The following is a 23,169-nucleotide window of genomic DNA, read 5'->3' on the forward strand; positions in this document are numbered from 1 at the left end:
TAACAAGTAATAAGTGACGGAAGTAAACAGAGGGATGGAGGGCGAATAAAAGGAGTGACTCACGGTAAGCACCTTTATCAGAGCTGGACGTAAGCACGATGATAGCTGTAACAGCTTAACGCCCTCTTACAAGCTCACATCACAAATGACAGCCTGCAGGGTGTTGTCCCAGGCTGCCAGCTGAGGGAAATGAGAACCGGCTTGGTGCAAAGTCCACTTTGTATACGCACACTCTCCTAGTTGTAAATGTCACAAAGGTGCCAATTTCAGCTTCTAAGAATAATTGTTACCATGTTGTTCAGGTAAAAAGTCGTAATCTGGCCTTCATAATTTGACTTTTTATTACAAATACATTTCTTGCAGTTTAAAGAAGCTAAAAGAAATAAAAAGACACCTAAAATTTTTAAAGCCAAAACTCGTTCACAGATCACTTTCTGAGGTTTTTTTGGAAACACGAATCATACCTTTATCGTAACCTCTGAGGACAGCGCAGGGATTACAGTAATTTAAGCGTTAAAGAGAAAAGGATGGTACTCAGAGTAGAAAAACAGGTTTTAAGGTGCTTTTAACTCAGCTTGTAATGACAACAGAATAAAAGGAAGCAGAGGCCCTGATGAACAGGTTTTTCCCTTTTAAAAACAAACCTTTATTGAAACCACACTAAAATTCATTTTTAGAGAAAAGAGAATAGAAAAAAAACAAACAAACACAGACATTCACTATATTTTTGCCATCACTGAGACGGAGTAGAAATAAAGTGGAAACTAGAGACTGTAAAGTAACAATGATAAATGCTGCATCGATACTGAAACAAGCAGGAGAAACTGAAAAGCTTTCAGTGGCACTAAGAGCTGGTGATGATCCTGTACGGTTTAACAGTAAGCCAAAAGGCACACAGGTGGAATACTGGAGATAAAAACGACAGACCACGCTGCATGACACAAAATGCTATTTGTACACACTACGCTTTAGATTTCACCCCGTCCTATGCACGTTTTATGAACCCTGACAATACTTCCTTCACACAAGGACCAAAAATCTAAATTGGTCTCCTAATTTACAACACATCTGGCTGAGATGATCCTGTTTTGATCCCATTTACTCCCTGAATTATATAATTTCCTATACCCATGATTTAAAAATGTTCCTTTGATTTAATATATGTGGATGTCTATTATTATTCTTTCGTGTCTTTCTAAAAATATCAGCTGTAACCTTTAAAAAAAAAAAAAAAAAAATACAGGATGAATCCCTGGCACACTCTGTAACAAAAGATATCATCTCCTCTCCTTTCCCCTCCTGACACTGAAGACGGAGGAAGCCGACATGTGATAGTCAGCATTCTCACGTCACTGGAGCAGAAGGAGCCCGAGAGGATCTTTAATAAAACAGACGCATCCCTGCAGCCTGGTAGTTAAATCAAGTGCCCGAGACTCTTATATGGACAAGGTGATACAATCTCCTGAAGGAGGTCGTTTCGGGCTGGATTTAGCTAACAGGCTAGCAACTTTGCACTTATAAATAAGATGTGAGGAGGGGTGGGAAGCGGTCATCATGACATTTTGCCAATCTGTATCTTCTTCCAGGCCTCAGAAGCAGTGAAAATACAGGAGTCGATGATCCCCGCGACTGTGAACGTCCCCCCGACGATGGCACAAATCTACAAAAAAAGAAAGAAAATGAAAAAAACAATCCTGTCAGGCTTCATATTTGAGCTTTGATGTCTTCTTCTTAAGTCTCAATATCAGCTGGGCCTAATCCTATTTATCAAAACAATGCTCTGCGCCAACGCCACGGAATTTATTGGAATCCAACAAAAAGCCCTGCTGTAGGCTGACTCACAATCTTGAGCCGTGACTCATGATCACATTAAAAACACAGTCATCTCCTACCCATGCCTTAAGTCATGATAAACCTAAACAACACACAAGACGAATAATGGCGTAGCTCATCAGGCAGGCTGCCAACTCAAGCCTGACCGCATTATCAGTCAACAGGAAACTTTCTGATGAGGTGCTACAGGCTACGCCAAAATTCCACCGATGACAAAGGGAGTTCAGCAAGTTAGGAAATGGTCATTAAGTTTCATACCAACAACACGAAAGCTTCATTCAGAAGATGGTTAGACTTTGGTTAGCACAAAAACTAGAAAAAGGAGGGAATGGCTAGCCAGGCTTTGATCAGAGATCAACCCAGCAGCTTTATTCTTAACCATGTTAGCAAACATTTGAACGGCTTATTTTCTATCTGTTACTGGGCAGTGAGGATGTTCAATCACAAAGCTGAGATATTTAGCTAAAATGCATGAATGCTAAACATAACTGAAGGGAAGTGCAGGACTTCTCTCCACGTATATGTTTTCTGTTTAGGATCAATGAACCATAAAGCTGTTGCTTTTTGTGATCTACAACAAAACTGGCTGAAATGTAGACCCAGACCATGGCAGTACCTCCACCGTGTTTTACAGAGGGCTGTCGACACTATTGTACCACTCCCCTGACCTAAAAATAATTTTCAGTCGATGTTCTGTGTAATTCGCCATACCTCAGCTTTTTCTCCTCATTTCCTTTCCTTAAGAACGGCTTCCTGACCGCTACCCTTACACTGATGTCAAATTTTAATTTAACTTTAGCGAACAGCAGATGAATCAACTGAAGGGCCAGATGTATCTCTCAGGTCACTTTCTTCAGAACATGCCTTTCAGAAGCCTGACACGTCTTCTGTTGTCATCTATTTCTACAGTTTTCTCATTTTTTTAAGTCTCCAGCTCTTTGGGAATCACTTTGTTGTTGCACAAATCCTATTTTATGCCCACCAAACTGTTATCTTTGGCATTTTTCATAGACTTAACTAAAGAAACTGGAATAAAGGAGCTTTTGTGATAAAAACAAAGTGCCTAAAGATACGATCTAAAATGTGTTATTTGCCGAGTTGTATGTTATGTGTAAACACAACACTAGTTCATTCACTGGGTCAGGTGCCTTTTCTATCCTTGAATGATTCATAGGTGGCATAACAAACAAACAGACAAGGTCACGTACACGACTGAAAATGAGTGAAAAAGCAGCCAAAGTCCAGAGAAAAACTGTGAAAGACTTTCAGAAAAGCTGGAAAATGATTACTTAAGCCCTTTAAAAACAATTCAAGAATATCTGGCTCATCAAAAGCAAAATATAATGAAATAAGGCGTGGTTCAAGACTTTTGCACAGGATAGTAAAAAGTTGATCTTTGGACTTGAACTTGAAAGACCTGTAATTCAAATAAAAGCGGCTTTGTGTTTACTCACTGTTGTGATGAAGCGGTAGAGGGGCTGTCTCCGCTCCGTGTACTTCACTGTGATCGGACTGAGATCGTACCTGAACCAGATCGCTGGGATAATTCTTCCCGTGTGGCTGTAAGCAACATATTCCTGTGTGTGGGGGAAAAAAAAAAAAGATTACAAGTGAGGAACTTAATCCCATTACGTTTATAAAATAAATCAGCACATATTCTCATCTACAGCAGTGGCAGTGGTGTTTGTGAGTCACTACAGAATCAGTTTCAGAATAAGTCACTCCACAGTCATAAATGATTCATTAAATATGAATCTCAGCTGAATATTATTCCAATGAAGCAATCTCGAGGAGGCTACAATGTAAACTGAATTATTGTTACGAGCTGACAAGGTTATCAGGCGGTGGATATAACTCCATTTCTCCAAAATCAGCGCTGCAGTAACTGCCCGACACAATAATGTTGACCACATTAAACACATTTAACACAACGCAGAAGAATGTCGCAGTCCAAGCTCGGATGCGGGCCTCAGCTGGACCACTATTTATGCTTTGGAAATTAGGTTTTGGAAATATTTTGCTCAGGCCCTTATTGTCCCTTCTTCACAGCTGACCTGCAGTGTTATTATTCCACACTCCACTCCCAGCTGTCTTCCTACACAGTTCTAGGAAGTGTTTTTTCTTTTTTTCCTTTATGGTTTGTTGACATCTTGAGAGTTTTTCCAGTCACTAGGATTGAGCTTTCACTTTCAGATGAGTGCAATGTTAACACGAGCTATACGTGCTCCGGCTGTATGCTGACATGGACGCGTTGCCTCTATGATGAGAAAAGGTCATCAGCTAATAAGTGCAGAGATGCGGTACCTTATTGGCTACTGTGTACTGATAAGAGAACCTCTGTCTGCCTGAGAGGTCTTCATACACTGTTGGTACAATCTTCAATATGTAGTCATGTGAAGCAAGAGCTGCAAGAGACATAACATTAATTAAATAAGACAAACAAAGCATCTTCAGTATTCAAGATGAATGCTGTCTTTGTAAAACAAGTTCCCATGTAGTTCTGTCCAGTGAGTGTCTTGTGACATTACATCATCCTGCGCTACATTGCCAAAGGTATTCACTCACCTACCAACCATTGAATTCAGGTGTTCCAATCACTCCCACAGTCATAGGTGTATAAAATCAATCACCTTTAATGTTCTACAAACATATTTTTAAAAATCGGTCGCTCAGTGAATTCAAGTGTGGTACCTTGATAGGATGTTGCCTTTGCAATAAGTCCAGTCGTGAAATTCCCTCACTACTAAATAGTCCAGAGTCGGCTGTTAGTGGTATTATAACAAAGCGGAAGTCATAAGCAATCAGCCATGAAGCGCCTTGTAAGGTCGCCAACTTTCTGCAGAGTCAATCGCTACAAACCCCCAAACTTCATGTGGACTTCAGATTAGCTCAACAGCAGTGTGTAGGGAGCTTCATAGAATGGGTTTGCATGGCAAAGAAACCACATGAAAGTCTTACATCACCAAGCTCAATGCAAAGCATTGGATGCAGTAATGTAAAGCACGTCACCACTGGACTCTAGAGCAGTGAAGACTTGTTTTCTGGAGTGACGACTCTGGCAATCTGATGGACGAGTCTGGGTTTGGTGGTTGCCAGGAGAACAGTACTTGTCTGACAGCACCGTGCCAAGCGTAAAGTCTGATGAAGAGGGGATTATGGCTCTGGGTTGTTTTTCAGTAGTTGGGCTCAGCCCCTTAAGTTCTATTAAGAACTAAGGGCCCCTTCCTGTTCCAATAAGACTGCGTACCAGTGTGCAAAACAAGGTCCATAAAGACATGGATGAGCAAGTTTGATGGCCTGCACAGAGTCCTGAACTCAATCTAACAGAACAGGATGAATTAAGAGCGGAGACTGTGCGCCAGGCCTTCTTGTCCAACATCCGTGTCTGACCTCACAAATGTGCTTCTGGTCAAAAACTCCCATAAACACACTTCTAAACTTCGTGGAAACTTCCCAGAAGATTTAAAGCTGTAAACGGTGGGGCAGCATATAAAACCCGATGGATTAAGAATATGATGACACTCAACCTCATATGTGTGTGAAGGCAGACAAGGGAATACTTCTGGCAATATGGTGTACGTAAGCACTGTCATAAGTTGGTCATAATTATTACATTTGCTGTCTAGATACATACGATTAGATGACATCTTGTCTGCCCCTCCTAAAGCATTAAAGGCTCCTTGGACTTTCTGTACCTGTGTGACAATGAAGAGAGAAAATTATTATTAATAATTATTGCAGATATTCTTCTCCACTTTCTCCATCTAAAAAAATAATAATAAAAAAAAATGTGTCCCACCTGGAGCTTTTCTCCAAAGGCAAGCTTGTGGATGGTGTGGGTCATGTCAGGGCTTTGAGGCTGTGCTGTGGCACTATGTGTCGACACGTGGAAGTTTCCCGGTACCTGAACACAAATAAACACATTGAGGTGGGTTTGTGCCTAACACCACAAGCACCTGCAAGACATTTAGTTAGCTAATGAGGGAGCCTGAATGCATTTGGTTGGAAACTAAATGTTCCTTGCCTCCCAACCGCGCGTGTTTTACATATTTCCAACTACTCCCCCAAGCACGAGTGTCAATTGTTCAACTGCAGGGTTAATCACTGTAAATGCAGTGGAAAGACTGACGCACAAGATGCAGACGTGAGACAAACACAGCTTCATGGAGCCTAGATTATACGGATAGGTGTAACTAAATCCAAGCGCACCCTCAATTTAGCATAACTCAATTTAGACCCAAGAGGTTGGTGGGGGCAATCTCCATTTTTAACTCGAGTCCAACTCAAATATACAAGCTGACATTCAATCCAAGCTTGCTTGTCAGTAAAATACAAATATCAGCCCGACCCAGTCCATCACAGTGTTACTGGGCACAGAATAGCAATTTCCTGGAGGGAAGCAGTAGTATAAGTGATTCACACAGCATGTATGGATTAGGCTTCTCGCACTCTCAGATGAGGTCTTACTTTGTTGATGCTGAACTCTCCCTCAAAGCGGCAACCATCACCCTGGTTGAGGGGAATCTTCATGGAGTTCTCTATGTGACCGACCTCGTGGCGTCCCATCTCATCTTGGATGTCCAAACCCACCACTGAAAGCAAAGAAACACAAACTCAGACGAGTGCCAAGACGATCGGCCAATAAATCGTTTCGTTAAACAACAGAAAGGAATCAACAAAAAAAAAACATTGACAGTTTTTGTGGGACTTATTTGTTTTAGTGATTACTTTAATCTCTAAGATATCCGGAAAACAATGACGAACTCAAGTGATTTTTTTTAACTCTACGACAAATATTTGCCTATTTTATTGATGAGTTTCAGCAAAAATCTGGGAGCATCACCACCTTCTGGTTAAATATGAGCAGCTGTTTGTTGTTGCTGTTTTATTCATTTTATTTTGAAAAACCAAACAAGCACTTTTTATTCAAAAAGAAAAAGAGAATATCTGATTATTACTGCACAAAGTGACCCACAGAGTAAACACACAATCAGACCATTTACGATACCCAATCACCCCCGTCTCCCCGTGTCGGTGTTTTTCCATCTAGACTTCACCCCTTTCTTTTAGGCTGCGGTGGCACACATTGGCAGTGGCCTATTTTCAGAGCCTGCCTGCATTTTATGTCACCCACGAGTGCACAGAGAGAGAGAGGGATGTCTGCTTGATCTGTGCTAAAAACTTCCACATGCCGTCTGTCTGACCTTTGACATTCAAGACGGGATTCTCCCCCCTCTCCAACTCTATCCAGATCTCAAAATACAGTGCATAAATATAAGTGACGTGTGTGTGTGTGTGTGTGTGTGTGTGTGTGTGTGTATGCGCCAGTGAAAGATGGTTGTTTCTCCTTTTTAAGACATTTCGGACTGGAAGCAGGTTGATAGAAAGTGGAGGTTAGTATAAGGTTATTTACACACGGATGTGCTTTTCCATGAAGTCACAAATCAAGGCGGGGCAACCGGTAAAGGTCACCGAAGAGAGATGATGTTTAACTCTGGAGCAGCAGAGCAGATAAACGCTAAAACCAGGGGATGGAAATGTCAGGTTTTCCATGATGAAAGAGCCTCTTCCTTGAAGTAAATTTGCAGCGGATGACAACCTCTTTGGAAAATTCACTTGTGTAGAATATTAACTCGTGAGGAGAGGAACATTTCTGCTCATTACGTGCAGCTGCACTGTGTGGTCAAACCGACGTGTTTGAGCTGGTATTTAAATGGGACCCAAACTTGAGGGGGAAGGGAAAGGGCTTCAATTTTGCAATTAAACAAAACGACCTATACATACAATCATCAAGAGCAGGGGGACGGCCTTTGTTTAGGAATGCCATGAGTGAGTGAGCTCGTCTGAACACATGGCCAGCAGCTGTGTGTCTGCGTGCCAAAGCCTCTATCGCACAAATCTGGACTTAATTTTCACACAAGCAAGTTATAAGCTTTTCCATTTTTGGATATCGCCCGAGCTGAATCGATGTGTGAGTTTTCTGCGCTGTCCCGAGACCTGCCGGTGTATTTGCGCAAGTGATTTGTCATTTGGCATAGTTTTAGAGGAGGGGCTGGGGGAAGGCATGAGGAGCACAAAAGTGACCTGGCACCCTTCAACCGCACGTTCCACAGACATCTGAGCGCAGGGTACGAGCCAGTAGAGGCGACTTAATGTGAAACACAGATCACAGCTGTGTGGCAGCACGAAATTCAACAGGAGATACATGGCAGAGGATGCTCTCGTCTTATCTACGAGCATGCCAGACCAAAACTGCCAATGCAGTATTGTGAAATGTTCTAAAGCATGCCTCATTTCTTTACATTTTGCTAGGAAAATGGAAAATAAATGCAGCAGGTTACTGAAACATATATGGAAATACAGTATTATATGGCAAAAACAGTTCTAATGAGGTGGGAAGTCAATATTTAGTAAGGCCCCCATTCATTTACACAGCCTGAACTCTCTTAGACAGATCGTCTAATTGTTCTCTTTTTTGGATGCTTCTACCTTTTGTTCTGGTCTCTGTCAAAATGATCCCACGCTGCTTCAAAAATGCTGACGTCCAGGCTCTGTGGTGGGCAATCCTTGACTGAAGCTGTTTCGTTGTGTTTTTTTCTATCCACCTACACCTTTACTGCACCGACAGTGTGTTTGGGATTACTGACATGCTGAAATATAAAGCTGTTGCCAGTCAACACTTTCCAGATGATACTGTATAGTAAATCAAAATCTTAGGAGACTTTTCTGCATTTATAATTCCATCAATTTTCACAATATCCTCAAAATAATTCAAATTTGGATTCATCACTCTATAAGACTCGTTGCCATTGATTTTCAGTCCAATTCTTGTGTAATTTGGTATACCTCAGGCTTTTCTCCCTCTTTCTTATCATTAATAATGGCTTCCTGAGAGCACACCCTTTCACCGAGCCCATTGAAGTTTCAGTGTAGAGTAAATGGATCAACTGAAGGTCCAGACGCATCCTGTGTCAGGTCTTTGATGCTGATTAACCGCTATTTTTAAAGTTAAAAATTTAAGTTTCTGTTATGCGTGGACACAAAATACCTGATTTGTCCCTTGAATTGTTAAGTTGTGCCTTTTCTATACTTGAATGATTCATAGGTCAGCGCTAAGTGGTTTTAAAAAAAAAAATCATATGAACTAATAAAGAACTGAGGGCTTGCTCAAGACATTTGCACATCACAATAGTTTTGAGAGTCTGTTTCTTTATCTAAGGGATAGTTTATCCTTTGCTAATATGACATGTTAAATGACAGGGCACACGGTAAGCATGAGTCAGATAAAGGGGAAAACAAACTGTTAAAAGAGGCCTTACAAAGTGCGGAAGAAAAAATACAGAAACAGAAGATGTAATGCAAAGAAATAGATATTTGTATATATGTATATACTCACAATCACAGTGTAAGTTTGGCAAACTGATGTTTAAACTCACTTCTATCTTCCCACCACTGTCTTTATCGGGATCATCCACATACAGTTCATTTACACTGCAATGGATGGAGAAAAGAAAAAAAAAAGGTTAGAGATGGTTAGAACAGAAAATCAACTTTTAATTTAAAGAAATGTGGTATTTTCATTAGAAAAAGACACTTTTCTCCCTTGACGTCATGCTATTGTGCGCCACTTTAATAGTAGGGGACTCATCTTCTGCCAAATTGCAAGGAGAGAGCATTTGTGTATCTCTGCCGGTGTAATTTCCTTTCTGTCACACCCTTACCAAGTCATCGCTTATTACACATTGCCAAGAGGCTGACGCATGCACAAAGACAATTTCCTGTCACAAATTTGACTCCATTCATTGGTTACAACACTGGCTGGGCAGAATACATCATAATGAGGGCATTGACATTCATAATTAAGTCCCTGTTTGTGCCTGCGTGGTAACCAGGGAACTGTGCGTTTCAGCCGGAGGATATTACAGACGAGCGGCAGTACCTACATTTCAGTGGCTATGAATCCCGTCAGCTCAGACAGGAAGAGGAAGAGTATGAAGACACAGCAGAGGATGGAAACTGTGGGCAAAGAGGAAGAAAGTCAGAATGAAGACACTGTTCAAACCTAGGTCACTGGTGATGTCTCATATATCACTTCTTTCACATGGAAGTTACACAAGCTTTACACAGAATGATGCAAGTCAAATGATCTGGACTGACTGGGTCTTAAGGAACGGCTGACGTATGCTATTGGTATTAATGAAATCACAGCAGCTAAAAAAATAAATCCCTAAATAGCAGTTTTACTGACAGTGTTAGCCCTGCCATTATGTTGTTTTTTCTTTCTTTTAAAGAACCTCCTACAGTAATTACACATTAAATACCAGCACAGCAGGCGGCCATTACAGCATTTCTTCTTTGAGAGAGGTGATCTCATGCTACGCCTTAGTAAGCCCTACAAACAACATTTTAGGCTTCCTTAAACTCACACACTGACAGTCACCCAGACCAAAAGTGGCTTCCACAAAGGAGGCTGAGCAGAAACCAAAGTAGAAAAAATTAACTTTAACTGTTCAGTGTCTTTGTGCCGACATAAAGCCTAAGCTTAAAAACACACTAGAGGAGAAGCAGCCAGGTCGTCCGCTTCCCTCCATGTGCCAAACTAATCAGCCGAAGAGTCAAATAAAAGAGTGGCCATGTGTTTACTAAGATAAATATGGAAGGAACTGATCTGTGTCTGCGCAACTGTGGTCTATCTGGTATGGTGAGAGCCTCGGTCAGAAAGCTCTCGCTCAGCAGGTGAGGCATGTTTACGTGGCAACTGTCTCCTAGGTTTGCACAGTCATGTGACCTTGTGGTTTAGCAGGGCGTCACAGGCGGACCTGCGGCTAGAGGAAGCTTTACATAAGGTAATATTTAACTAACAAACAAGGGAGTGTCACTGTGACACATAGATTACGAATTCAGGTTCATTAAAAAACTTGTACAGTAAGTTTTCCCTGCCTTCAAAGGATGCAATATAGGACGATGATTACTAAAGATGAGTGATTTTAAATAGTCTCACAATAGAAATACTGACACCCCGAAATGATTTACAAAGACATGACATGACTGTCTTCTATTTACGCTCCAGCTTATCCGGACAGCTCGGACATTCTTTGGACTGTGACACAAAGGAATCGGCTACAGTAACACCATGAATCAGTCACTGACATTTGAAACTAGCCCTATTTATGCAATCAGATGTGGCTTTTTTGTAACATCTTTGTTCTTTCTAAGGCTCATCTTTCCCCACCATAGCACAGGCAAATTTGATTTTTTTTTTTCACACCAGCCCAGGCAAAAAAAACCCCACACAAATACTAAGAGAGAAAAATCTGACAAACAAGAGACTGATACATTAAATCCAAAACATGAGCAGTTCCAGAAACCACAGTGGCCAAACAGAGCTTTTGTTTAGGGTAAACTGAGCCCTGCAGAATGTGCCCTGGGGCAACAAAAGCAGATGAGGGTCAAATATTTGGCCTTTTGTGAAAAGGCAGGCTCTGATTCTTTTTTGCCACCGTGGCCTGAATGTTATTCGGCCTGCTGTGGATGAAGCATTAACAGGTTTCTAATATCCCAATCTAACCAGTGACGTCATCCCTAGACAGCGGATGGAGACAGGAAGGGAGTTAACTGAGTGCAGGAAAAACTTATATCCATTTCCTCTTGGGTGGAAACGTTAGTGTATAACTTTAGTAACTTCTTTCTGCTGTCCATACAGAAAATTATTTTTCTCTGCCTTAAAAGGGTCCAATACTGAAACGGCACTTCAGTTTATCCACTGAGTTTTGTTGACAGTTTTCCTACTATGTGTCTTTGTCAGCTGACTAATGAATAAGACTGCTGCCAAAAATGTGTCATCAGAGCTCTTGTCTTCTATCAAGCAGTGAACAATCAATATAGCCCCTGATTACACAATGACTTATTGATGACAAGTAGGAAAACTCATGACCTGATAGGAAAAAACAGTCAGATTTCCACTGATGACTCCTGAGGTGCCAGTGACTATGAGACAGCATGATTATTAGCATTTTTGTCATACCAGATGTGCTAAAACAGGTACTGCTCCAAGCTGTTTGCTTTTTACATAAGGGCATACCTCTGTGCTGACAAAAGGGAAGTACTTGAATCACAATTACTTGTCATCTTTTTCCTAAACATCTGCCTCCCAGAGCAGGGACTGGCATCCGATTCTATTTACTTTTTATGTTCAAGCTGAAGAAGAAGGTTACAGACTGTGAAGCCCTGCTATGACTCAAATGTCATTTTGAGTTAAGAATGAGGCGGTTTAAAGAGATCAGAGTAATCAAAATAAAGTACTGTGCAACAGTCTCGAGTCACCGTTAATTTCTTTGTATTTTAACTCCAAGGAGCCAGACTTTATTGTAAGAGAACAATAGTTCCTCAGGCTTTCTGAAGGTCTTTCTAAGCTTTACACTGGACATTGGCTGCACATTTTTCACATATTTTCAGTCTACTTCTCGCACCCGACCGTTTGGAGAGAGGTACAACAGTGAGTGTCTCGTTAGAATTACTGCACCAACTCTCCATGCATAATATAAAGCAATGTGTGGTGGATTCAGAGCTTTGTACAGTACTCTATGTTAAAAAAAAATACAAAGTCCATTATGCCTCCAAAAACAAACTTTGGATTAAAGTGTGTGTGTTTTAACTAGCTGGTGTATTGTATGCCAGAGCTAGAATGTAATTAGCATAAAGATGGGCTAGCTATAGATGAAAGTTACTTTTTTATTTCTGGTTGATTCAGTCTGGTTGATTCATGACAAGCAAATGTTCCTGTTAATATACTTCAATTAACTATTGCTAGAAAAGTGAATCACTAAACAGGTGAACTCTACCATTTGTTCGCTTGCTAGCCAAGAGGATAAATGATGCTAGGTTAGCCCTGCTTACATAGCTTAGCTTAAAAGAATAGTTTTTAGCGGCGCTGATATTCAACAATTAGCATGTTTCTACATTTTTTTATTTAAAGTTGAGCAAGTTCTTTTTATTATAGTGAACAAAAATAGTATGTTGTAGTTCTACTTTGTTGCATACCTTTATTTCATTTGAGATGTCTATAATTGTGTGTCAACTATAATCAAAAAGTGCTGTGTTTATTTTGCAACACCTATTCTGAACTACTAAAATATTAATACTAAAGTTACTAAAAGCTACACTGAAATTAAACACTGACATTTATACTAAAGTGAACTGACTCTACTATGGAAATAAGCTGAAACGGCCGAAAACGCTTACGTTCCAGTCCTGCGCATGCGTGAAGCGCAAGATGATTCGGCCTGCCTCATTTCTGTCAGCCGTTTATTTACTTTCCGGCTCTTTGAAACGTTGCGGCAAAAGGTTGAGGAAAATTTTTTAAATGGACTGACAATGAGGTGGAGTTGTTGCTGCGAGTAACACAAAAGTACAAAGCAGCAAGAGCGAGTGAGAATTAAATAATTTGAAGAAAAGCTAATAGTTTTGCAATTTTCATTAGTTTTTATTTTTATTTAGTTTTGACTTCAGATTTTCAATTTTATATCAGTTTTAATTCGTTTTTACCATTTGTTTGCTAGTTTAGTTTAGTTTTTATTTTTATCTTCTGCTTATCCTTGGGTATGTTGCTATTCCAGCTACCATACCCTGCACCCTGGAAAGGTCGCCAGTCTGTCACAGGGCTAACACGCAGAGACAGACAACTCACATTCCCACCTATAGGGAACCTATGGGTTATTAAAAAATAAATAAATAAATAAATAAAAATTAGGGCAGATGAACAACCATTGATACCAGGCAACTATAAAAGATATATCTTGGCCCCAATGAGACTTAACTCTTGCAGCACCGGGTCTTCGTAATTTTGGTTCAAGTGAATTGCTAAACTTTTTGAAGGCAACTGACTCACACAGTTGTGTAGATATCCCAGGCTCAATAAACATATTCACCAACGCTTCCTCTCGCTTGTGATGTTCCTGCGAATTGACCAACCAGCAGCCATTGGGTCGCTGTTGGAAGCACTGGATTAATGTTTTTTGTGGAGTTCTCTTGGGATGCATTACACTGCCTTGCCTGGGACTAGCTTCTGTTTCTGGGGATGGGGGTTGGGCGTGCTCCCTTACCTTCTCAAGGTAAGCTAGGTTAGCCTTCTTGTGCGAGCTTTTCAAGTGCACTTTAAGGTTTGTGGGATTTTTTTCCCTTTAGAAATGCACCGCATAATTTGTCTCATTCTATTACAAGACACTTGCTTTTATCTAAAACACAATCATATTCAAAGTAATCTGAAATTGGACTGTAGCGATTTCTCCCGACTTTTGCTGACACGATTCTGCGTGGGACGGAGCAGCAACACAGACGACTCGACTAACGTACTTGCCACCTGCTTGCCACCTAATGAGACACAGCAAGAAAAAAAAACCTGGAAACTAGACTAACGTATGACACACACACATCAATGAAAACTAAACACATTTTCGCTATAAATTCAGTTAATTTTAGTTAGTTTTGTGAACACTCATTACAGTTTTAGTTAGTTTTCCTTTTTTTGCAAAGTCTTGTTTTTATTTTTATTTCCGTTAACAAAAATGTTTTTTCACTTCTAGTTTTCGTTATTTTGTTAGTTTTCGTTAACGATAATAACCTTGGTACAAACTGATATTAATCTTTAATAGGGCTGTGAAAATTGAGAGAAAACAAAACAACTGCTGTATAATGCCCTCCGCTATCTTTGTTTAATTGGTCACACGACTGCATCACATGACTAAAATGCATCATCATTTTAGAAAGTCTACGTTTTCACTGTCCACACTGCGACGCAAACGCACCGTCTTCAAATGTATTCGTTTTCGAGAGCGTTTTCAAAACGCCGTCTCAGTGTGGATGGGACGCCAAAACGGAGAGAAAACGAAAACGCATTAGTGTAGACGTAGCCTTAATCAGCACAAAGATAGCCCACACACACACAAATCTAAGCATCTATGGCACAAACATTAACACATGCCATCTTATTTGTTCGAAATATGGTTTATCGCCTTTACACTTTGGTTTGTGTTAATTCTCACTCTAAGTCCTGCAGAGGCAGATTTTGCTACCAGCAGCCAGAGCAGTCAGAACGAGTGTTTTGGCTGATGTCAAATTACTGCAAGCAGCTGTACAGTCACGAAGGATGACCTTTTACAGTTAACTTTCACTGGAAAAAGTGATTACGTCTCACATCTTATTTTGCCACATTTTGCATCTTCCATTTATAGAAGCGAGATTCAGGAATTCCTTTCACATATGTGGAACAAAATCCCCCCCCAAAAAATTACAAAAAAATGAAAACCTCAAAGTAGATGCTCATAAGTTTGGCCTGTGAGTGAAGGACTACTCACTGAAAGCTCCTGTGTATGTTGGCTGGGTGAGATCCTTTGGCACTTTCCTGTAGATATCAAATCTGAGGAGAGACAAAAAGAAATATATAGCAAATGTAAATATTATGTGCTGAAAAACGTTGCACATTCTGTACCCATCATGCCTTGCGATATTACAGAAGCACGGTGGAATGTTAGCTTTGGACGTCCGCCATTATATATATATAACAGATCCAGACGGCCAACCGCAACACATACAAACACACACACGCACTTTTACAGGGTTACACCTCTTCCTTTGAATGTCTGCTCTGTAATTATGAACTGACCCCAACAAAGGTCTAACACTCCACACACACAAAGCCAACAAAAGCACACACACAGAAACATAAACACAAGTTCACCGACAACTTTAAATCATATGGTTTCATCTTCTTGGCAGTAAGTGGATATAAGAACTGCTGATTTACGCTCGGTAAAATCCTCAGTTTAACAATTTTGGATATTTCTAAAAATACCTTTCTCAAACTGCTCGTAAATCAGCGTTTAAGAGATGGGAAGATCATTTCCACCTGACACAATCGACTCTGCTTGTGAAATACTGTTCTTGCCAATTTTGGGAGCTAGAAAAAGGAAGGAGAAAAAAATCTGCTACTCAACACCAAAACTATTTCGGTTCTGGACTTCTTGCGCTTGTCCTTTTTGGGCAGTGAAAAATCTTTTGGCTGAGTGTGCAAACTCCTCCCACACCCCGATATTCTCATCTCCCCACTCAACTCTCTTTAGCCGTCTCCTACCAAAACAATCACATCTGTCTACATTTCTTCCACTTAGAGCGTCCAGAAAAATAATCACAGCTAATGCAATGCAGGGCCGGGGAGGAAGTATGAGGGTGGGCTTCCTGTAATCCACCTCTGTTTCTTCTCTCGGTGTTGCATAACCTCCTGCTTTAACGCCTTTGTTTTAATGTGAAGCACTCCTAGATCCCAAAACTCTCATTCAGCATTCCTCTATATGTATACATCAGGGTATACACAGCATACATCTATACTAATGTAGATAGATAATGTGCACTGCCTTTCCTCACATAAAACAACCTGACAGGTGGAGCAAAATGATATACATCCCCACCATGTGAAGGCCTTAGTCAAGTTCTAGTCTTTTCCACGTCTTTGGAGTTTATTCAAGTATTATTTACGCATTCTGCGGTGTAGATGGTATGAGTAGACTAAGGCTGAAGGCAGATTGTGGTCATAGTGGTATTATTTGGAACAGAGATGTTCGAGATATGTATTCAGCCACTGATAAGAACGTAAAACAACTGAGCTCATTTTATGAATATGCGAGTTGTGCAGTTTGTCAAGTTCAGCATTATGGCAGGAAAGGATCATTTTACATAAAGGAAGTTCATCTGGACTATATTTGGATTATTCTTGTTTATACAAATACAGTTTTTTTCAGCTTAATTAGAGAAACAGTTCAGCTACATGCACGTGTATTTTAGAAAATTGACCTTTTTCTATGCATTTTTGCCTTCTGTACACATGTAAACTGAGCTTTTAAAATACTCCTTGTTGTCTTTCAGTGTCAAATGTGTGAGCCTTTACTGTCTTTTTTTTTTTAAAGTCAGGCTTCTGATTGGCTAGCATTTCCATACAACTAGTGTTTTATCACTACTTGTGTGCTCCTGACAATGCATGACATTAGTTCTTGTATTTTCATAAGAACTGAGATAGTTTCCATAGCATTGGTTACGTGGACAGGATTTTTTTTTCTTTAAACAAAAGCTATAAATTCCCCTTATAAAAACTACATGTGTATCTGTGGAGATTATATATATATACACACACACTTTGTTTTTAACAGTTGAAGATGTTGAAAAAAAAGAACAATATGACATCACTATCACTGACTCCACATACAATATTGGCTCAAGTATTTCAAATTACACATCATTTGATTTTAAAAGGTGACCCATGTAACCACACTATTCACTAGTTAAAAGCAATGAGCTGCATGCAGACACGCTTCCTCACTCAAATACGTCATTTTGCTTTGACATTAAAGTAAAAACATACTGTGATCATGTCATCCTACTGGAATAACACCGCTGTTTCACAAACAGTGTCCCGCACTTCAAACCAGGGGTAGGTAAATAAAGGTCTGATGTAAGATTATACCACAAAAGGACAAAAATAGACAAGGCCACAACACACAACTTTCACTTGACAGTAACCAAAATGAGTTGTGTTTACTGCCTCACAGCTAAACTATTTCAGTTTTTTGTTTTTAAAAGAGACTTATTGTAACATTTTAAAGCAGTCCTACAATGTTTTCACTCTGAGATGACAAAGGTTAATGAATTCATTAGTAAAATTAATATGTTCATTACACTAAACAACAGCTTAGGAGAAACTTCAGACACTAGTAAAGCTCACATTTCAACAAGTATTAAAAAGTTAGCATAAATGTTAACCTGGTTGTCACACACGTTAACATAAGCAGTATAATTAATTAGCTACACTAGCTGTCTGTTATTATCATCGTAGTGGCTAGCAGAAGTAATTACTGCCGGCTGACTGGATGGAATATTGAGTAGTGACAGAGCAGGTTGTGGACACATGGAAACATGTGGGTCACCTGCTGTGCAGAGCAGCAGGGGAACTGTAGCTGAACTGAGTAGAGAGTCCAGAGTGTGGAGAACTAATCCGAGAACATAAAGACTGGAATCCAGAGCAGAGCAGAGCAGAGCTGCAGGCTTTTCGACTTTTAAAGTAACTGGTTAAAAAGTTAAAAATGTAGTCAGTAACTTTATTATAATAAAGTACAGTTTATGAAGTTATAAACCTTTTAAAGTCAGCAATTTAAAAAAATATTTAAAAGATCTAGGAGTTATTTAAAATGAAAGAAAATATACTTTAAAGAAAAACATGACTATACACTTACTGAAGTGTAAAAAAAAAAAAAAAAAAAAAAAAAAAAGACTGACATAAACTTTCAGTATATGTATTTTTAGCCTGTGCGACACTGTGGTTTTATCGAACTATCTCTACTCAGAACACTTCATGAATATTTATGATGAGGTTCAAGGGTTCACATCTCGGTGTACCACTTACATTCGTAATTTCCTGAATTACAGTCAACACATCTCCTTCCGTCACATCTCACTGCTCAGATGTTATGCGATTAGGGAGGACATGATGTACCAGCATCTAACTGTTAACACCATGACACGAAAGCACAAGCCTACTTTTCAAGGGTCTTAAATAAATAAGCCGAATCTCGCAAATGACTCATGGTGAGTCAGTAGTTTGTTCCATGTATAGCCGAGTAAACCCACATTACAGACGATCAAGGTTCTTCTTTTCACACCTTACACCACAGAATATAAGCAATACTTCTTTCTTTACGTAGGTAACCCAATTGCTGTTACAATAAAGTCATTACTGCAATTATTGAAAAAACAGGGAGAATCCATATTAAGCCTCTAAAGTGACCATGTAATAAACACAGCAGATCATCGGGTTGGCTAACACAGAATGTCCTTGTGCCAATAAATGACATAATCTAAAGGACATTAAACTTGGGCATAAAAGCCTTTCGGTGATTCACTCGTTCCTTCAGTGACGCTGTTCGGTCATCCTGAATGAGATGATCCTCATTGTTGGAAGTTGGCATTTGTGAAAGAACTTTATTACTGTTGAAATGTCAATCTACAGCAGCTGAAAAAGATATGCATTTCTAGAAAAGACCAAACCCAGAAATTTACTACCACATATTAGAAGGGGAACACAAGACCGTATATGTGTACACCATCCTGCTGCTGGAAAAAACCCCTAGAACACCAACTGTACATTAATCCAGAGCTTAAAATAGTCACTAACAAATACACAAGTAACTCTTTGAGGAAAGCTGACTAACTTACTAACTGTCCAGCTACTGCAAGGATTTCTGTGTGTCTTCTTTTTAAAAGAAATGAAAATGTGTACATGCAATTAGGTTTTAAATTTTAAATTAGCACCTTATTATTTTTGCTCATTAGATTTATGAACATAAAAGCAGACAAACACCAGCTTCGCACTTTAGCTTATTTGTTGTGCGCTTTGAAATAAATAACATGCACATTCTGGGAATACATCCTACTTTTGTGGATGGTGCAATCTATGGTAGCCAAAAAGTGTTACACACCCTCACGCTGGTGACTAACCCTGCAGTATTTCTGAAAGGACAACACCTCGAAACAGTTACTCGAGCCTTTTCTAGCTGTTGCAATGCGGGTTTTGTATGATCGAGGCATCAAGCAAAGCATCCAACGATGAGAATCTAACCTCTTGTGACACACAGTTCATCAAGAGTGTTTTTTCTTCTGTAGTAAAATCATTCTGTCAGCACAACACAGCTGTAATCTTTGGAAAAAGATGACAGACACTGATTTCCAGTTTGACCGTGCTGTTGATCATTTTCATCAATCTGCCCGATTTTTCTGCGTTAACATTCTGTGGCTCAGGACCTGGGATGGCCAATTGATTTTTCCTAGGGTCCATGTGAGAAACTGTGACTGTTGCGCTAGTAAGCCGAACTCAATTCTGCTCAATATGAACTTTCTCTCTTTATAAACTGCTACCAGTAAGAATTAATGTTACAATTAGGCCCTAAATGTGGCTCCCTGGTAAGATTAACTGCACAAGCTCTGCACAAGAGACAGAGCGGATCATCTGCTATTCGGAAGGTCATGGTAAAGTTGCGAAAACGTCCTTGGGCAAGGGAGTGAACCTCATACTCCTCCAGAGGGCATAAAACAAAGCACTGTGTGAATGGGTGACTAAAGCTTGTAGTAAGGGGCGATCGTGGCTCAAGAGACTGGTGGTGGTCAGAGTGTCCGGCAGCCTCGCCTCTGTCAGTGCGCCCCAAGGCACCTGTGGCTACAATCACCATCACCAGTGTGTGAATGGGTGGATGACTAAATGTAGTGTAAAGCGCTTTGGGGTCCATAGGGACTAAGTAAAGCGCTATACAAATACAGGCCATTTACCATTTACAATAAAAGGCACTTTGAGTGCTCGGTTAGAACCAGTCCATACTCAAATATTGTGCTACATTAATTTTGTGTGTCAAAGATAGTGTTTTGAGAATTTTTTTTAATTTAGATGGTAAGAAACCAACAGACAAACAACTAAAAGGCACTTGATTAAGCCCAAAATGTAACATTGCAATCCACAGGCAGGAAACATAAATATTATTAATGTACAAGCACTTTACAACTTAATTTGCCCTCAAAATAAAATACATAGAAGATATTTTGTTTTTGACTTTGCTAAATGTTTTTCTCCAATATAGCAGCTGCTTTGTTAAAATACTGTTAGAAAATGACTTTTGTTGGGTCTGGTGAGCAACAGGATAACTGCAAAAGTAATACATTACTTATTCAGAGCCTCTGAAGACATACGTTTTGTATGTGTTTAATTGGTTTCCAGAACACGCTGCAGTTGAGTTTATCAGATACCATTTTAGACTCAAATGTGTGAAGATTCATCTCTGTGAACTTAACAGTTGTGACTGTGGATATGGTAGATTTCCATTCAAAATCTAAAGGCTGGCTCAAAATGTGTTGTTACTAAATTTGTCTTGGCACTGGCAAACAGGATGAAGTGAGCATTATGCAAATGGACAATGCAAACATCCTGTTTTTTATTCTAACTGCCCGAACTCTATTGATAGGTAGGGTGTTAACAGCCCTGTAGAGAAGGTGTGGCAAACAAGTTTAAGTTGCAGTTCAATGGCTTGAATGGCTCTGCAATGGCTGTGTTCCGGTTTCACTGTTTATTGGTGGCTAATGACTGAATGTTTTGATGTTTGTGTACTGAACGTGCTACACAGTTTCTTTTGTAAACCAAACCAACCCAGGACATCACCTCTGTTTAGACTGCCGCTGTGCTGATTGTAATCGGGCTCACGTCTTGCAAAGCTGGTCGAGGACATTTGCACATGCGCAAAAAAAGAAACCCACACAAAACCCCGAGCATCACTGCGGCGACTTAACGAAAAACCCGTGCATAAAAAAATGTTTCTTTTTTTCTTTTTAAACTCAGCTCGCTCATGTCAAACGCAACACATCATTGTGATAACTTTGGCTGCCTCAGTAGCATGTGATGCTGAGCCAACTGTTATTTCATCTAGAGCTCACAGACAGCAGACCACCACCACTACTTTCCCCTTCATATCCCGCCACAAAGAACCGGAAGCCCCCCGTACTCACCTCCTAACATCGAAAGTCATGATGTTTGCACGTTGGACAGGGGTGTTAAAAAGAAGAAAACTACAAACAACAGGAGACCATACTATCTTCAACGCTACCGGTTGTTCATGGGTACCGGGCTGACGTCAGCTTAGGACGCTTTGCAGAAGCTGATTGGCTGAGATGTACTTCCTGTTCACTATGATTCTTCTTCCTCCGAGTGATGCAGCCGTATTATAACGGACCGAAACATGAATGGGAAAACGTTTTTTAAATTAAGAAATAATTAAAAATTAACATTAAGATTAACAAAAGATGAACTTGTGCAATACGATCACATTTTTTAAAAATAATTTTATTGACTGAAAACTATACAGTGTTTTATTTATTTATTTAGTAACGTGAATTTTAAGAGGGAAAGGAATTATGAATTTTATGACAAAAATGGGCAATACAAACTGCTCAAAACTCAAATTTAATCCAGTGTTATCCATGTGTTATGCTTTTACTCTTATTTTTTGCTTTCTTTTCTAATATGTGCAGCAAGAGAACAAAAATATTTTTAAAATGTTAAAAAAAATTATATACTACTCCAAGTCTCATTCACCTACACATTTTAAAAGTAAATATTTAGCTGACATTCACATACACCCTCACTGCAGTGATCGATGAATTCTGTGTAACTCAGGGTTCAGCATCTTGCCCAAGAATACTTTAGTTCATTCTTTGATTTTCCCAATTGGTCTGCACTGATACTTGTGTAGCACTTTTCTGCTCATTTTCTTACAACATGCCTCAATATACAAATTCATACAAGCATTATGTCATCATGAGAACATAGCAAGCCAGGTATTAACCCACCAACCTTCTGATTAGTGGCCAACCAGCTCTACCACCTGTGCCAAATTGCCATAGAGGAAAAGGTTCTCTCCCACTTTTTAAAATAATGCTAACAACTCTTTCTTACCAAGAAATGAAAATTGATAAACATAAAACTCTGCCACCTGAGTGGCTGTGGCTAAGGAGGACTCTATCAGAAGGTTGGTGGATGAATCCCTAGATTCTCAAAGTATCCTTATGAAAGAATCCTTGGGCAAGATCCACAACACCAAGATGCCCCCAATGCATTTGTGTGTGTGTGTGTGTGTGTGAATGCTGAAACAACAGCTGTATGAATGTGATTTGGTGAGTGAGACTAGGAAGTGCTTGCAGTGCTAAACTTGAGTAGAAAAGTGTTTTAAAAGTACCAGTCCATAAATTATGAATAGAAAATTATTATACAATTGTACATATGACATTAATCCTGGTAAAGTTAGTTTTGAGTAACTTTTTACAGGAGTCCAAACAATAGATTGTTTTAAAGAAAGGTGTTACTTAATAAAAGAACATGGGTTTTTTATCACTACTGCTATTCATGTTGTTCTTACTTCTAAAATTAAGTAAGACACTCTGCCCCCCCCCCCCCCCCCCCGCCATGGCGAGTAACTACGCACATTTGATCTGGCAGTTTTACATCAGATGCTCTTCTTGACGCACGCAACCCAGGGAGGGTTTTATGTCTGTAGCTGGAATCAAATCAACAACCTTCACGCTTGCCAAGCGGCATGTGTTAACTACTACTTTGCTCGAGGCGTCTATGTGATATAAATCATATTGCCATTCTAATAAAACTAATAGAGGTATTACTGTGCTAACAACTAATCTCCCACATTTACTCCAAGCACATCAGCTGTGCTTTTTGGCAAGTAAACAAAAGCCTGCACATTATCT

The 23,169-nt window shown here is 39.7% G+C and overlaps 1 protein-coding gene across 1 annotated transcript; it reads right to left on the bottom strand.

Annotated features, from left to right (window-relative positions):
• Positions 1 to 628: 628 nt before the first annotated feature.
• On the bottom strand, positions 629 to 21,557 carry ergic1 (endoplasmic reticulum-golgi intermediate compartment 1). Its single transcript, XM_006781619.3, has 10 exons — positions 21,421 to 21,557; positions 15,186 to 15,247; positions 9,777 to 9,849; positions 9,230 to 9,324; positions 6,301 to 6,425; positions 5,633 to 5,737; positions 5,468 to 5,528; positions 4,138 to 4,238; positions 3,288 to 3,410; positions 629 to 1,660 (listed from the first exon to the last, which is right to left on the bottom strand). Exons 1-10 carry the CDS (start codon positions 21,438 to 21,440, stop codon positions 1,553 to 1,555), a joined length of 873 nt encoding a protein of 290 aa, XP_006781682.1. The 5' UTR covers positions 21,441 to 21,557; the 3' UTR covers positions 629 to 1,552.
• Positions 21,558 to 23,169: the final 1,612 nt, after the last annotated feature.

Source organism: Neolamprologus brichardi, chromosome 2 (genome assembly GCF_056152115.1).
Source record: "Neolamprologus brichardi isolate AB-2024 chromosome 2, ASM5615211v1, whole genome shotgun sequence".
Classification (NCBI taxonomy): domain Eukaryota; kingdom Metazoa; phylum Chordata; class Actinopteri; order Cichliformes; family Cichlidae; genus Neolamprologus; species Neolamprologus brichardi.

Excerpts from the sequence above, each read along its gene's own strand:
- ergic1 (XM_006781619.3), bottom strand. The coding sequence starts at position 21,440 with ATGACTTTCGATGTTAGGAG. Across the intron at positions 3,411-4,137 it reads AGTACACAGTAGCCAATAAG|GAATATGTTGCTTACAGCCA; the intron begins GTACCGCATCTC and ends CCCCACACACAG. Across the intron at positions 1,661-3,287 it reads TCTACCGCTTCATCACAACA|ATTTGTGCCATCGTCGGGGG; the intron begins GTGAGTAAACAC and ends CTTTTTTTGTAG.